The sequence below is a fragment of the Molothrus ater genome, chromosome 2, assembly GCF_012460135.2.
Source record: "Molothrus ater isolate BHLD 08-10-18 breed brown headed cowbird chromosome 2, BPBGC_Mater_1.1, whole genome shotgun sequence".
NCBI lineage: Eukaryota > Metazoa > Chordata > Aves > Passeriformes > Icteridae > Molothrus > Molothrus ater.
The window spans coordinates 72,202,276-72,220,149 of record NC_050479.2 but is presented as its reverse complement, the minus strand read 5'-3'; the positions used below and the strand labels follow the sequence as shown (position 1 = coordinate 72,220,149).

The window sequence follows — 17,874 nt, the reverse complement described above, 5'->3', positions numbered from 1 at the left end:
ATTCTTGCCCTTTATTGGGCAGTGATCCTTTTTATATTACATGCACTGAACATGTGAAGTGCCAGGAAACCACAGTCCATGGCCTGGTTGTTTGTCTGCTATGCAGAACATGTACTGCTCATAATTGCCTGTTTTGTTAAAACCTGCCAGCTTGGTTTGAATCCAAAGGGACTTTTGCTTTTAGAAAGAGGCTTGTACAAACTGAGACACCAGAATTAATTTCTAGAAACAATCAATGAGTTTCGATTACTTCTAGTATATCACACTGCATTTTTGCCTTTGCTTCATTTGAAAATGAAGAATAAATGGTTATTAGACATTATCTTAAAGTAAACAAACAAAGAAATGCAAGAAGTGCTATGGGGATACAACAACTAAAATTCTGTAAAGCAGTTATACGCTGTAGGTGACTGCACTTGCTTTTGTGTATCCTTGTGATATACCAATTTTTGAGACTTTTGCAATGTGCAATGTGTTCATCTTTATTCCATGTAAAATTCAGATACAATGTGTTAGATTAAAAAAAAATCGATTTTATTTAGCTTTTCTATACATTCCTGTTCAGAGGAATAGTTCCTTATGTTAAAACAAGTCACAATTGATTAGCTGTCACAATATTTAGACTGGTAGCTGACATAAGCCTTAACTAAATTGTGTTGAGTAATGCTCACAGCAGGCTGCAAATATCATACAGTGACTAAAAGGAACTAAAACATCAAACACTTAAACTATAATGAATTTCTTAAAAAACAGGGTGTATCTAAATACATAAATATCTCTTTTAATCTAAGATATTAAAAATGAGAAATTATTTTAAGACTGTTTTACAAACCATTTTAGTTGACAAATAACAATAAACTTACAAATTAAATGCAGAGTCTGATTCTTCAAGCCTGGTGGACAAATCATCCCTGGCCTTTAAAGGAGTTCCTTCCCAGCTGCACTTTCAGGATAACTTCTGAAAATTACTCATAAGTCTGTTTTAATTTCCAATCAATCTTTTTTTTCTTTTTACTATAGACACAAAATTCATATCAAACCCAAGCATATCCCTTTGCTTTTCCTCTGAACTTGAAATCAAAGCTTTTGCTGAAAAATAAAACTTGAAATCCCTGAAAGCAGATACTGCTGATTGCACAAACCCAGATAGAAATGAGCACTGAGGAATTAAACTTCTAGATACACTAAAGCTAAATGAGTTGATTTTTCCAAAAGAAAACCAAACATCTTGTAATAAGGAAGTAATTAGTAAACAAAAGAAACCACAAAAGCAATAAAAAAAATCATAAACCTATTAACTTCACACAGAATAATATGCTAGGGAATAATTTCCACTCCAAAGTAAAAACGATTTGCCAAAATATTAACAGCAACAAATAAAAGGCAGCCTTGCATTAAAGCCAGAACTGGCACAAAGCAACTGGGTGAACACATACACACTTCTGTGCCAGGGAAGCTCTTCTTCAATAGTGTCATTTTTTGGATAATTCGGGGAAGTGCAGCTGGCTGTGGTACTATGGTGCCAGTCCCACCTTTGCTCCCACCATGAGAAGCAACAAACAATTTCCAAACACACAAAGAAAACCAGCACCTGCTATCCTTCTGCCCACATAGCACTGCATGAGCTCAGTTTGAGGCATTTACTTCATTTGGATTTTTTCCTGGGGGAAAAGGGATCCTTGATGGTCACTGGTGCCTGATCTTCTAGACAGTCTCAGGACATCCCCACAGGCATGATCTTGTTCTGGGTGCATGTCCATGACAGGACTACCAGCATTTTCTCTTTAACACTTTAGATTAAAGCTCCAAGCTGAGGCCATGAGGGAAGAGTTACTTTGCTGGCCTCTCACTGTATTCCCTGGGAGTCACTGTGCCAAGGCTCAGGCAGGAGGACTTGTCCTCAGCACGAACATGATAGCTACCAACACATCAAACACATTCTCAGTAATCTCAGTATTTCTTAGGAGGGACCTTTAGGGTTTCCCAATGCATTCTCTCCTGTCCCTGCACCAACTGAGAGCTGCCCTGATGTCTTACCTATCATGGAAATTGCCCCTCTTCTTACAAACCCCAAAGAAATGACAACCAAGCACGACATGTTGAGCTTTGAAGCAAACACAGATGATGTAATGCAACAAACGGATGGATAGTTCCTCACTGAGTGGTTTCTTTTCTTATTTTTTTGAGACATTTCCCTAGTCCATGTTTTGAGTCTATTATCTCTATTATCACAAACCTATCCTGAAAGGTTAAGCTTTCACCCCAGCCAAGACAAGTCAGACAACTGAGAGTGGGAAAGAGAAAGAACCTTGACAGCTTTACAGATAAGTCTATCTCTTATATATATGGCCAACCAGGAAGAGTGATCTGGACCTGGCTTTTGGCTCCTGGGATTGTAAGAAAGACAAAACATGTAACATGCACACCTGTGTATACAGAGGTGCACCTTATGTTATTGCAAAAAAATGTTCATCTGTAATTTCTAAGTGTTAGTCTTGATTTGTTCCTCTTTTTAGTGTTCAAGATCTTAGGTCTAACTTTGCATTTGGAGTAATAAACATTTGTATTTGGTTTTTTATTGGACATATTGCCTCAACAATGGCTTATTATAACCTTGATTTCCTGAGATACTTCAGGTTTTCCTGTCACAACTTTTAGTGAGATAAAACAACTATTTGTTACACATTCATCTTCTGCAATACAACTAAAGCAGAATAGTAATGAGTCAAATTGTAGCTACCACTGTGTTTGATAGAATTAGGATTTTTTTCTTCCCATTTATACTATGTGGAAGAGGTCTGAGACACTCAATACACAGTCATTCATCAATGTACAACTTTTAAACCCTGCATCAAGCCCATCAGTCTTGTATTTTTCCAGTTTAATAATAACACCATGAGGGCAGACAAACCAGACATCCACACAGGAACTGGTGGAATCAAGCATCAGGAACCAGCACATGAGCAGATCCCCATAACAAGGTGTGAATCTTCCTTTTTGATTTAGGATAACTAGGTTTAAAATGTGTTGTGCAAGTGATTTTGCCTTGTGGACCTCTGCCCTTGCTGGAGAAGGAGAGCTGCTGTGTTGGTGGCTGAGATGATATTCACTCCTTCAACAGGAGATGATACTGCTGCGATGTTCCTGCCTGGGGCCATTATTCAATCCTGTGCATCCTGTATCCTACAGTGCAGGGTCAGACTCCACAGAGCAGTAAACAACACTATTCCCCAGAACAAGAGTACTTTGGTATGGAGGCCAAAAGCGACACCAGTTCTGTAAACCAAACTGATTGCACTGGAACGATTATAAAATTATTGCATTAGAGTCTGGGTTAATTAAACTTTAACTACAGCTAAAAAAAAGGAGCATTTTTGATTTAGTTATTATGTAAACAGGACAGACAAACTCCCCTAAAGAAAAACCACTTAAGCAAAAGAAAAATGGAGTGCTTTAAAAAGGACTTTTCCCAGTTTGCTTCCAAAGTTCTTTGACTTCTTTAATGCTTTCTTTTTTCACACACTTCCAGAAACCTTGAATGCCTTGCTGCTGTGGTACCTGTTAATAAAGTTAAAGTGTGTTTAGCATTTGCACAAAAAAGACTCCTATTCCCAGACTGTGTAAATACAATATATAATGTGCTGCTGCTTCCATAGTTCACATGTGTATAACAAATTCTTAATGGCAGCATTCATCCCAGATTCATCCCAGTAAGGACTACCCAATTTAAAATATATATATTTTTCTATTCATTAACTCTACCTGTGTTTCTACAAGCATTTACAAGAAATTTGTAGAAATCATCTGTGGTTTTTACAAACAATTATGTCAGCTTGTTACCCTCAAGCCTCGATGAATTCGGTTCCTCAGGACTCCAAGAAACTCGCTGTGGCTGAGGCAGTCATCTCCATCTAGATCAAAAATCTTGAAGATGGTATCCAAAACATTATCTGACAGATCCTGTCCTGTTGCCACCTTCACTGCTCTCTTGAACTCAGCTAATAAAGACATAATATTACATCACAAGTGACTGAACTTGCAAAGAAAACTGAAGGCTTATAAATAGCAAGATTCTGTCCAATTTACAATGGCTTGTGGGTATCCTAACTGGAGAATTTGGGATGTGTAAACTAGTAAACTATTAGGAGGACTCAGTTCATGCGTTCTTGAGCTTGCTTCTGTCAGTGTCATATTTTCTGAAATATCCCTTCGCCAGGATTTCTTCTCCTGGGAAGTTGAGAAGCCTCAGAGAAAAAGGAAAATGATACTATCTCATTGCTTCTCCCTGTTTCGCTGCTTCGGAATGTGGTTGGAGAGTGTTTATCCAACAGGTGGTTGTTTGATTGGTTTCATGTGAATTGTTTTGACTTAATGACCAACCACTGTCCAGCTGTGTTGGGACTCTGAGGAGCCACGAGTTTTTAATTAGTATCTTGTTAAGCCTTCTGTCTGTATCCTTTCTCTATTCTTTAGTATAGTTTTAGTATAGCATTCTTTAATATAGTAACATAAAATAATAAATTAGACTTCTAAGAACATAGAGTCAGATTCTCAATTCCTCCTTCATCCTGGGGATCCAGAAAATACTACATGCTTCTTCTTTTGTAACACTATTAATTTTATCATAAGCTTTAGCAAGGCACTGCTTCTCAAGCAACAGTACAAGTGATAATTTTTGCTAGAAATAGATGAAAATTTACATATTTTTGGCTCTTTCCTGTTCATACAAATGGTGTTTGCCTCACTATCCTCTCATTAAAAACCTTACCATTTTATATCAAGCCAGCTTCATGACAATTCATTCTACAAGAAAACTCTTCTTCTGAGAGAACAGTAGGTTATATACTCCACCTCAACTAACAATCTCCTCAGCAACTCTGCAGAAACACAGACCTTCAAGTAGTCAATGCACTGCTTACAGTACATGGTTTTATGTATCTGTAGTTCTGGTTTTGAGAGAAGCTGGCTAGCTCCTGTTAAATGATGTTGAAGAGTTACTGAGGATTTCTGGCAGGAAAAGCTGCCATACCTCTCTGGAGATGTACTTTCATCTTCAGCTCTTTTTCCTTCTCTCTTTACACCACCATGTGCAGTATAGAAACACCCACTAGCCCCTCTTTTTGTCCTGTGGTGCACAGAATTTGGAGTTTTGGCTCAAGGAAGATGAGGAAGTGTGTGGGGCTGCCACAAAACAGCAGCTTGTAAGAGTGGAAGGATTATTGTTTACTGTAGCAAGCACAATCACAACACATGAATTGGATGCATTTTTGAAGGCATCATGGAAGCGTGAATTTCAAAAAGGAACTGGAAGTTATTGAAGAGTAGCAGTATTGTAGATTATTACAGCAAGTTGTCCAATGAAGTCATAAATGCAATATTAACATGGTTCTGCTCTCATAAACAAGTGCTGCTTATAAATAGTGTTATAAATATTATTATTTCTGAAGCTTACTAGAGGGAATAGCATTCCTGACATAGCTCTCATCTTCGTCTCTTTCAACAATTCCTGTATAAATGTAGTTGGTTTCACAGTTGGTTTAAATAGAATTAAGTTAAAAATCCTTCTGTAAAAGGGTATATCACATCTTGAAAAAGACATAAAACATGGGATGTTTATAGTAGTCTTAATTTTGTCTTTGAAAAGATGTTAACTGTTTCATCTTTTGAAGCTGAATTTAAATCCAGACATGGCGCTATCCTTTCTTTGAATGTAACATCAATAAAAGAAAATCTTCTACAACAGTGGGGCATAACAATTTTCTAGCAAAGAAGGGCCACCTTACCAGAGAGAAAAGATGAGTTGTGAACTTAGAAGAAAAAGAAATCTAGAATAAAAGGAAGGACTAAAAGACTGTCTTATATTTAGATGAATGTTCATATGTGTGTGAATACACATGATAATGTCCACATTATTGTGCAAACACCAAGACAAAGAACTCAGCCAGATTCAGGAGAGAATTAGACATACAGGCATGTAACATCTGTGAGTTACCTCAGCAGCTGGCTGATTTTGATTACAGTGGGGTTCAGCACAAAAACAGACTAGTAATGAAACTCACAAGTTGCAAATCCCCCAGTTTTCTTTGGTTCAAATCCCATCCAAACATATATCTTTCAAGAATATGTATTTCTCTTTCCTCTTCTCACATCTCTCATCTTTTTTCACATGAGCCCATCAAATATTAATTTCAATGAATGTTAGTATCTTTTTAAATTTCCTTAGGAACTTTTTAATAATGTTGCTATTTTGAAATAACTTATGAGACTTGTCCTTCAAGAGTAACAACGAAGTACAACCTCAGGATTAAAACAAAAAGCATTTGTATGTCCATAAAACTTTTGATTCATTGCTCCTCTTTCTCCTGTATGGGAAGGAAGCAACTCCCCTCCTTGAAATCTTTATTTTAAACCCCACTTTACGACATTGTTTCTTTTTGATAGACATAACTGCATAACACATCCTCCTCAGCACAGGGAGAACATGGAGTGAGTCCAAAGGACTGCCACAAAAATTATGTGGTAATTTTTGGGATGGAGCACCTCTTCAGTGAAGAAAGGCCAAGAGAGTTGGGGTTGTTCAGCCTGGAGAAGAGATACCTCAGGGCAGACTTTATTGTGGACTTTCACTATATCAAGGGAGCTTTTAAGAGAGTTTTTACCAAGGCCTGTAGTGACAGAAAAAGCAAAATGCTTTCAAAGTGAAAAAGGGTAGATTTAGACTGGACATAAGGAAGAAACTTACAAAGTTGTGGCTGTCTCATCATTGAAAGTGTTGAAGGTCTGGTTGGGTGGAGATTTGAGCAACCTAATCCAGTGACAGAGTTCCCTGGCTATGGCAGAAGGTTTGGAAAAATGACCTTTAAAGGTCCCCTCCAACCCAAACTATTTTATGATTTATTAGTCTGCTGTCATTAATCCACATATGACAGCACATTAGAACTTTGAAATGAAAACATTTTGGAAACTTTATATTATTATTTTTTAATGAAATAGAACTAAGTCCAAATACAGAGCAGTATAATATTTTTGGATTTCACTGTGGTACTTTGGGATAATAATTTACATTATTTCATAATTAAAATGATTTTTTTTGCCTTTAAAAAAACACACATGAAACATGTACAGCACTTACCCCGCTTAACAGGACGATTTGCTACAGTAAACATCTGCATGGCGATGGAAAAGTCTTCCAGATTATTTGTAAACTTGCAAAAAGTCTTGAATTCTTCCAAACTGATGTTCTAGAGTATCACAGAATTCAGATTATATATAATGAATATACATTCAAATCCCAATTATTCTATGTCATTAAATCTCGTGGGACTTAGTGTTTAGATGTGACTGCCTACTCATTGTTGATATTTGTATTTCTCAGCTGGACAATTATCATTGCTCTTACTTGTATACAATTCAAGGGCTGCAATACTTCATTTGGCAACTGGATATCTCATTAGATACCCATATTCAAATGAAAACCTGTGCACAGAAAGGAGGAAGGAAAACAAGTATACTTTGAGTACCAACCTCTCCTGCTTCGATTCTGTCTTTCACATTCTGCCAGTAAATTTCATTGTTTTCCTCATCAGTGAAGTACAGCAACCATGCCGCAAAGTCTTCTTTTCTCATGACGCTCAAACCCTTTGAAAACTTGATGAATTCCATTTCTTGGACTTCTGTTTGAAGATTTTCCATGAATCTAAGTGTAAACAGATATTATCCACCACTTGATACTTCCATCCCTGTATCACCACTACTACCTTAGCTACCAAGTGCCGCAGACACCAGCTCTGAGCCACAGACACTTTCGACATTGTTGTTTAAAACAAATAAACCACATAGGTTTAATTTCCCCTGCTCTCGCGGATGTTTCCAGGGCTGCATTTCCACAAGGACACCAGCAGGACGCGCTCTCGGCCTGCACAGGGGGCTGCTGCCAGCAGAACTTAGGGACGCATTGGACATCTCGGTTTTACTCGGGTTTAAAAATGCGCAGATAAGGAGATTAAAAAATCGGTAAGGCAGCAGCATAATGAATGAATGAATGAATGAATGAATGAATGAATGAATGAATGAATGAATGAATGAATGAATGAATGAATGAATGAATGAATGAATGAATGAATGAATGAATGAAAGAAAAAGGACTTGGGAACTGAAGGTCTGACACATGATTTATGAGGTTTCATATTAAAAAGAGAGGAATGACAAGATTGCAAAGTGCCTAAAAAGACGAGGCAGTAATAATCACAAAGGTGAAAGAGGAAACTTGAATTTATTGCTGTAGGAGAAGATGACTGAAACTATCAAAGATTATAACTACATACAGAGGTTTGGTGAATCAGTTCTGTACTCACTAGAGGATAGATCAGAGAGGATTACAATTGACTTGTACAGAGTTAAGAAGAGCACAGAAAATGTTGCAGGGCTTTGGGAAGGTAAGAGAGCTGTCTGAAAAAGGAAAGAGTCAACATCAAAGTTTTTAGGAGGCACTCATTCTTTTGGGAAAGAAAGAAAAAAGTATTACAAGAAGCAAATAATAACCTGAAGGTACAGAGCTGTAATTGTGAGTTGTAGCTTCAAGTTTTTTCTTTTGGTCTATATGGCTAGTATTAATTTTGAAAAAGTTAACACAGACAATACAGTGTGATCCATTTGGTATTTTCCACTTCAGAAATGGGGCAATCCAAAAACAAGAGCTGACTTTTAAATAAAGGCTAAAGCCAGTGGTGCTTGCCAGAATCCCCTCCATATTGCTAAAGAACCCTTCTTTACTGAGTTGCAGAAATTATTGACAAGAGGGAATGAAATACTCCTATATTAGACAAAGCAATTAATTGGAGAAGAGGACAGCTAAGGGTCTGTGTAGCCAATATCAGCAGAGGTTCATTTGCTCATCCGTGTTTGCCTGGCCTCACTGGGTTTGAATTCTTTCCCTTGAAATTACAGCATTTGAGTCCACACAGCTATCTTTAGCTCTTTAATGAGATCACTTGGACAATTAGTAGCTTGAAGCTCTGTGAAGTCTATAAGGGGTAAGCTAAAGACTGCTCTTGAAGCATAAGCTCTCTCTTGTATTTTCCCCTCTAACAGGTAGAGCTTCACATGCAAATAAAGGACCAAAAACTGCTTCACAGCTCAGGACATGCAGGTAAATGAAAGCCTTATAGTGAGGTGAATTTAAGTTTCAGGCTGGGGCTGAGTTAGGGTAACACGGAGGAGGGGTACAAAATGTTGTCACATTTTATATGTGCCTTTTTCTGGTCTAGTAAAGGGATTCTAAAGTATAGCCAAACACTAAGATGTTCCTCACAGTCTACCTTAAGGACTGACACACTTTCAATTCCCCCAGCTCTCCCTCTCAGAAGTGGATGAAAGACCAAAGGACCAGGTAGTGCAACCAGTGTGACTGGGTAACCCTTTGTTTTGCAGAGTGGCAAGAGCTGCCTTGCTCAGCTTGCAAAACAGTCCTCTGTTTTCAGGCCCAGCTCCTGTCTTTGTAACTCACAAGGAGACTGCTGCCTCTGGCCAGCATCACAGCCAGCACGTGCCAGGGAGATCAGCCCTGGCACAAGCAGCCCTGCTGCACCCACGGCCCCCAAGAGTCTCCCCAGGTCTTGGGAAGGGAGGTCAAGGTGCAGAGGGAGAGAACAGCATGGATCTGGCATGTAGACCAAGCATGGAGTCAGCCCAGCAGAGACTGAGTAGGGCCACTTGGCTGCATTTTGAGAGTGGCCATCACAGGCAAGGAGGAGATGGTATTTGGGATGTGTGGTTTGTGGTGGGCTGGAAGGCACAGCCAAGACTGTGCAGAACAATTTCTTTGACTGTAGTTTCTAACTCATGTAACGTCTGGTCTGGAGGAGGAGAAGTTGCAGAAAATGAGGTCACTCACAGAAATATGCCTAAAACTTGGATGCAGAGAAATGAGACAACATGTGTTTTATTTTCTTGGACTTTTATCTATGAAAGGTGGACATATTTTGCAACAGACTTAAGATCTTGAGAACTGAGCTATTTATCTTGGGGAGAAAGCTCTCAGTCATTTGCTTTACTGGTTGCTAGCCACAGGCAATGACACAGAAACAGATTCTTCCACCTTTTCTGAATATTGTATTTCCTTAAGCAGACAGGCCATGGTGATCTGCCTTCTAGTCACACCCAATAAGGCAGATCAATCATTCCAACATGATGAGGAAGAAGCCCACCAAGCTGCACACATCAGCCTGCTGAAAGGGGCAGCAAAGCCAGAGCAGACAGTGAAGGGTTTGGCTGTGGCACTTTCAGTGTGTTCTTGCTTCTGCACCCTCTTCTAATTGAAGTTCATTTCAACTTGTAGGCTTGCTCCTGGCAAGCCAGAGTGGGAAGATTTCCTGCCATATCAAATCCTACTTGGAGCAGTAGCTGAAATGTGCAATTTAAAATTTATGTGATAGTTTCCCATATTACAAAAATTAAAATACTGTGAATCATCGCATCAGCATTCTAGGTCACTCTTATTCCCAGATGTGAGAGTTAAAAACCCTAATGAGGTTTTTTTTTAAAGTAAAAGTTATTAAAAGTTATTAAAAATAACTTTCTGGTTAGGATGTAAAACTTGATACATAAATGTCAAGACACCACTAGGGATACTTGCTTTTGTATCTTCTGGATCACAGTGCAATGTGTTTCAGCTGTGAAGTCCTCAAAATTTATCCAGATATTAGGAAAAACAAGCACAGGAATAAAATTCCTGCTCTCCCAAAGTCAGTGGGATCTTGGCTGGGGACTTGGTAGGGAGTCAGAATTCAAGTATAGGAAAAGGATTCTGATTGTAGATATGCTCTACAATTAAAAAATTATTACACTGGGAATACTCTTATGCTATAGTAGGTTGAAAATGAAAGAAAGCTCTAAGTTTCCAAGTAACAAAAAGGAGAGGTAAACCATAAATTTATAAGATGGGGAAAGGGCCAGGAATAGAGAGCACTTTCTTTAAGACAGCCCACTTTATCCACACTCTCTAAAACACCCACGTTGAAGGCCATTGGCCAAATTCGTTATCGTGTTACAACAGCATCCAGAAACCTTATCAGGATTTATCCCTCATTTTGTAATGGGCTCTAGTATAGAAAGAGGGAGTCTCCCAAGGCTTTTGGCAACTCAGCTTTAATAGTGCTAACCCACCACAAATAGTAGTGAAAACGTAATAAAAGAGGGGAGATCTCAGGAATGCAGTTATTCCCCCCTCCAAGCGGAGAATTCTTCATGGCACAGAAAGGAGGAGATTGAAACACTTAAGGAAATATTGGGGAAAGTTTTTTTTTCCACCTCTTGACCTGAACTGTCTGTGCAGAGCTTCAACACTCTTAATACAGGAACTGACCAGTTCCTGTCACACTGGTTTTTATAGGAAGGAATCTAACAACAAAAATAGTGGTGGATATACCACCACAGCATTTGCATCATGCTTTGGCTCCTCTTTGGATGCCAAAGTCTTTTTGAAGAATTGATAACCCTCTCTGCACCAGAAGACTATGGTAAACCAGCTGCAGCTTGCCTTTTTGCAATCTGACTTTCAAACCAGAATACAGAAAATCTAATAAAGGTAACCTTTAGAAAACATTTAGATCTATGCTTGTAAATTCAGGCTTGCAAGCATTAAGACAGTTAATCAATCTCACAATTTTCAGAATTGCAAGCAAAACCCTCTTTGATTTACTGTCCTTAGCATTTCCAAACCAAAAAACTCGCTTTCATTTTTAAGTGTTCTATAGAAATGAACCAAGCTACTCTTTTGCTAAGCTCACATGAAAGGAAGAAAAATATTTTTCTCAAGCTCTTTACTAAGTATTTGGGAAATATTCAGATTTAGTTACGACAGGAATATCATGAAGCCAGATTTTGTTGCTGTTCTTCCCTCCTCACTGCCTGATCTTGGCTATAACTGATGTAATCTCTATGTATTATGACTCTCTATGCACACACATAGATAAAAGTGTAGGAACAGAGACAAGCAATCATATTCTATTTCTGCAAAGCAATTCCAAATCCCCAGATGAAAATCACTGAAAATATATAAGCTGTCATCACAGCAAAAGCACAGCATGCTGGCTGATGATGATACCTGAAAGAGATCCTGCATCCATGCACTAGCACACACACACACCACAGCCCCCCCCCAGAAATGGCACCACTAGCAGTGGGGTCCAGCCTGGATCATTTTGGCTTCTTAAATGAAAGGTTCCAAATAAAAGGAATTCAAAATACTGAAGGAAAGAAACAGGATAAGTAGGGAAAAGGCATGATCTCTGTATGGTTATACAATTTGTCCCCATCAATCTAAAGCAGAAATTAAAAAAGAACCATAATTGAAGAATATTTCTGGTAAAAAATCCTATTAACTGATGAAACAAGAAGGAAGAAATCAGGTAAGAGAATGACATAAACTGGATCGAAACGTTAACTTTCCTCATACTATTAAAAGAGGCCCATTGTTTAACCACACTGGGAAGTACTTTTTTGTAAGACATCCCAGAAAAAATACAACAATCAGAGAGTTTTTTGAATATCCTTTCCACACTCTCTGCACTTTTTTCCTTCAAGGAGAATGTAAGAGATTTAAGCTTGCTTGGGGACAGATTACAGAAAAAATCACAGCAGTCGTAAACTGTTTAGGGAGTGAAATACTGTCTCCTCTTTTATTTGGGATTAGACATACTTAAACAAGATCAGTAAGGGACTTTTTTCAGGGGAAAGCAACCCCCAGTGTCTGTCAGGAAGAAATATTTCCTATATCTAGAAAAGTAAATAGTTTTCTACTCTAGAATAAAAGATAGTACATTTGATGTAGTTGGAAATTAAAGCACAAGTTAGATTTTTTTTTAAAGAAAAGACTAAAAATTATTTCTATATTAAAAACCAGGGGAAATCATACTAAAGAATAAAAAAGCCTTGAATTCTGGGGACATTCTCTAAGAAAGGACCTGGTATTAGAAGATAACATTATTGTTGAGGTGTAAAACTGAGTGGTGTCATCTGAAACAGAAACTTGTTCAGATCTTCTGAAAAGAAAGACGGCTTCCTGTATTAAATCTACCCTCTTTGTAACTTGATTTTAGGCTTACTGCATATTCTTCTATATTTCCCTAAAAAAGGTTACAGGAGAATACTCTTCTAGCTGTACTTGACTAAGAGGCCACACCTTTAGTAGTGTAATATACATAAACATACTCCAGAAATTTATATTTCCTAACATTTGCTAGGGAAATATAGAAGAAATTGTATATTCTTGGTTTTGAAATTGTAAATTCTTATTTATAATTACTACAATGTCCTTATGTTAAGGACAATACAACTAATAAGAACTCATCTAGCAGTATGGAGCTGAACATGTGTTCCTTGAGTCCTACCTTAAGAAGCCTGAAGATCTCTGAAAGAACCTTTACATTTGATAAAAACACTGCCTGAGGATTGTCTGTGTGTGTATCAGTATCTGGGATTGCCCAAGAAGCAAGCACCAGCTGGAGACAGATGCCTGACCATATTCCCTCCCTATTCTCAGTGTGCCTCCTCTGTTCAGGGCAGTAGGAAAAGAGGCACAAGAACTGGTTTACATCAGCCTCACACTGCCCCAAGAGATGTAGAGAGTTTCCATTTTCTTTGTGCCATCTAAAGGCAAAGAAAGGAGAACAGTTTGGCAAATTAATTGCCCTGGGATATTGACTGTGGCTGTCTGACATTTTTAAAATGTTTGGACTGTGGGCTAAAAGGCTTGGATAATGCTGGTGTGCATGTAGATACAGATGGTTGCATACTTACAAAAGGATTTTTTAATGCCAGACAAACTGAAAAGAGGGAGCATGAGGAAAATATAAGTAATGAGATAAGAACAGTGGTCTCAGCTTTCAGAATTCCCATATAAGTACAGTGAAATTTCAGAATGAAAGCATTCCTGTTTTTTGGGGTGAATTATTTTTATATTTTTAGTGATTTTTCCTTTTTTTTTCTTTCGGGTGGTGTTTTTTTTTTTTTTTTTTTTAGTTTTAAAGACTCTGAAGAACAGCAATATCTGTGTATTTAACTGATGTGACAAGTTTTAGTGTGTCCTAATCAAACATAATCACCTCTATTTTCTACTAAGTACTACACTGATCAATGGAAAAGCTTTCTAGGCAAGAACTTGGAAAATGATAAAAGCATTTACCATCATTATTTTTTGCTTTTGAGAATGATCTATGTCTCTACAGCTCATCAGTCATCTCTTGTAAAAACAATGTGGCACTTTGATCAAACAGCCAACAATAGCTTCCCGCAGAAGGTAAAGTGTTATGAGAGGCCATCAGATAGAAATCACATTTTCTCTGAACAATAGGAACCCAGAAATGATGTGCTTGATTTACTTGCAAATAAAATCATGTGAAAGGTGATATCCTCACAGAGGTTAAGAAGACAGCGATCCTTTTATTCACCTTTCTGCATGTTAAACAAACTCCAGTGTCACGTGGCAGCTGAGATGGAGTGTCTACGCAGTGATAAAGAGGCACATTCCAGCCCCACGAAACATAACTGCCACTGTTGAAAAATTACCTGCATTAAACCTTACACTTATCCCACAAATTTTAAGAGCAAGATGTGGGAGTTTGATTTTGATTACAGGCCTCTATCTGTGTGGCAGGCAAAGGTCTTTAACCTACGTGTTCTGAATGTACAAGGTACATAGTTTCATCAATGTCATGCCTCATTGGGTCAATGTAGGATTTTATCTAAAACCTGAGGCTTTTCAGTTTACACTGTATATGCAAACACAACCTTTTACTGGTGCTCTCTGCCTTTTGTTTCATTGAGAGGATCTATGGTATTTATAGAAAAGGGAGCTGGAGACATCTTAGACTTATTTTACTCACTTAGATTCCTATTGAGCTGAGGTCTTCAAAAGGGAAAGGTTGTTTATTTGAAGACTGGTATGTACCAGAGCCACTGGAGCCAAACACTTTTTAGTCTACTGATTGCAAAAACATTCATTTTTAAGAGGGCTGCCACACATTCTCCACTTCTGAATGCAAACTGAAGCAAAACACATTATTCTACTTTATTTTTGCAGTCTGTAAATGACTGATTATTTTTGTAAAAAAGGTAATACTGACAGATAATCTTCTCTTGATGCCATGCTACAGTATGTGTGTCAAGACTCAAACAGGTATCTGCACAGTCTCATTGCAAAAGTAGTCCAAATGGTAGAGGAAAAGGCACTGGGAAAGTTTCAACAGAAGCTGGAATTTGAAGCAAGTGGAGAAGTTGTCTGTAGCTTACCATGACAGCTGTAATGGGAAAGGAAGTATTTCAACTCAGAAAGTGTTTTTTAATTGATTAGAAGTCACTTTTTCTGTGACTTGGTCATTGCTTAATTTTCTGAATCAACTCAGTGTGATGTCAGATAAATGCCCGAGTTGGGGTAAAGCACAGGGGGTAGGAACCAGACTAGTTCCTGTTATGCTTGCCTAGCTGAAAAAATACCTGAAAAACTCGGAAAAGCGAAGTTTTTCCTTTCCTTGTTTTCCAAAGAAATGTACCAGCAACACAGTATTAACACCACAGCTGTCCAGTTCTGCTTCCTATAAAACAAAAAAACCTATATGATTGTTATGCTTTGCATGATCATTAATATTCACCATTAATCTAAAAATATTTATTTGAACTAGAATTTCCCTAAAGATACTTGAAATTTAATTATTGTTCCCAAAGCCATCACACAGGATCTCAGAGCTGAAAAACTCTTCCACATTAACTGCTAACAGTGTATTATAAGTTCTGCTTCTAAATACTCTATATGAAAGATAAGAACAATTTCCAACCACCATCAGTGCATTTTATTATAATATTTTATTATTTTTATTATTAAAATGGAGAAGGTTGCAAGTTAAATCTTTAAGAAACTTATCTTAGGTGAATAGAAGGCTTAAATAAAGTTAGTATCTGTAAGGAAGTTTTTAGTTAGGTATTTCTAACATGTTACAGCTATTTAAAAACATTCATGATAGTCTAATGAATGAAGCTAGGAAAATACCAACACTGATAATGCTCTAGTATATTATGGTCTTATTACGGTGTCATCCGGTGTTGTGGTATTGATCATTTTGTGTGCTGGGGGGTGCTGTGCCTGTTAAATAAACAGGTTCTTTCCACTTAAAAAAAAAAAAAAAAAAAAAGGGTTCAGTGTGGGTACCCCTTGGCCCCAGGGGGTGAAATATGGGGGGGACAGATGTCCCAAAGTTGAGACTGTGCCTTTTTGGAGTGGGACGAAGCATCCTTAAAAGTTGACCCTAGAAGCAGCTCTGGTCCGTGTTCAGTGGTGAGAGCACTGGACATGAAAGGAAGAGGTCACCACTGGCACAAGAAGGACTCCTTCTCCTCTTGATGGACTGAGGATTGAGTATTCTGAAGGGTGGTGCCAGGACCGAGAGTCGATGCGATGATTTGGGGGATGTATTGTATTGGGAATTTGGTGGGGAGGAGGAGGAGATGTATTTGTGAAGTTTTCATTTTCCCCATATGCTTCTTTTTTTTTTCCCTTTCCCTAGTAGTTTAGTTAATAAATTTTTTTTCTTTTCCTAAGTGGGAGCCTGCTTTGCTTATTCCTGGTCACATCTCACAGCAGAAACCAGGGAGAGAGTATTCTCATGGAGGCACTGGCATTGTCCCAGTGTCAAACCATGACAGTGACCTTTCTATAAATATTTTTAAAATCTGAAGAAGAAATTCCTGCAGAGAAGGGATACACACTATTCCAACTCAATCTTTAACAAGCCTAAACCCACACATAATGCTGGATTTCTGCTCTATGCTTCTTTCAGCACCAGCATACTGGCATTTCTTTGAACACAGCAAAACACTAAGCAATAGGAAAAGAGAATTTTTTTTAAGTCTGTAGGGATTTCAACATACTATTCTTATGACATCTAAATAGCCTCTGTGTCTTTTATCTGGTTGAAGAGGTAAGATGAAAGACGAGTCTATTCATAAGATTTAATACTAATGGTTATTTAGCTTTCAGCATCATCAATAACAAGTCCCATTAGTCCCCCGTGTTCCATGCTTACTGCATACATGACAAAGTTATTTTATAGTTAAAGCAGAAACATTCCTCATTTCTACTACAAGCCACAGTTCACCAAATGCCAGTGATATGAGTTATGTATGAGTGAACCTAGAAAAAAAACAGTTTTCAAGTGATATGCAAACTGCACTTACTGAACTTTTATCATTTAATTGCAGGCAAAGAATATTTAAATACCCAGAAGATCCATCCTTCTGAAGTTTAAACACTTCAGATTACTGTGAAGACTGATGCATAAACATTGGTATATGCTTTTTTGAAAGCCAAAAGTCAAACATTCATGTATCCTTATTTGAAATTCAAACCCAAACTATTTATATCAGAATACAAAGTTTTCTAAAAAGAAAGAGAGAATAATCCACATATCCCTCACTGTAGCTAGATTGTAATCTGCTTTTTGTGGGTTTTGCTTACATGTTTAAAGGACACTTGAAAAATGCAAGGAATAAATTTGCTAATGTAATTTTAAAAACTGAACTCATGATTACACAAATTAATGCTTCTAATTTAATTACTCCATATTGCAATAAGTGCTGTATGAAAACAAACTGAAAAATGAGGTTTAAAATAACCTTTTCAAAACTAAGTCTGTGATAGTGAAAGTTCTTTTCTTCTATTAACATTTTTCTAGTTACAAGCTAGAAGAAGGAATACAAACAATACCTACCTCATCTTATCTAAGATGACAAAGCCTGTCCCAGGATTTATAACAAATATGCACCTACTTGCTGGCTACCTTCTTTATCAATTGGAATTCCACAGAGAAACTGGCAGATGTCCAA

The 17,874-nt window shown here is 37.7% G+C and overlaps 1 protein-coding gene across 2 annotated transcripts in view; it reads right to left on the bottom strand.

The window, feature by feature from the left end:
* Positions 1-17,874, bottom strand: part of MICU2 (mitochondrial calcium uptake 2) — a 137,603-nt gene that overhangs the window by 1,592 nt on the left and 118,137 nt on the right. Inside the window, exons 8-12 of one of the 2 annotated variants that reach the window (XR_004982144.2) lie at positions 15,493-15,590; positions 7,525-7,696; positions 7,133-7,241; positions 3,841-3,998; positions 864-3,558 (exon numbers count right to left, since the gene is read on the bottom strand). Coding sequence is in view for 1 of the 2 variants with exons in the window: in XM_036404127.2 (XP_036260020.2) it covers positions 3,454-3,558; positions 3,841-3,998; positions 7,133-7,241; positions 7,525-7,696; positions 15,493-15,590 (642 nt within the window). In the remaining variant the exon portion in view is untranslated. Of the gene's footprint in view, positions 1-512; positions 3,559-3,840; positions 3,999-7,132; positions 7,242-7,524; positions 7,697-15,492; positions 15,591-17,874 lie in introns of those variants that run through there. The other variant, XM_036404127.2, reaches the window with a different exon arrangement.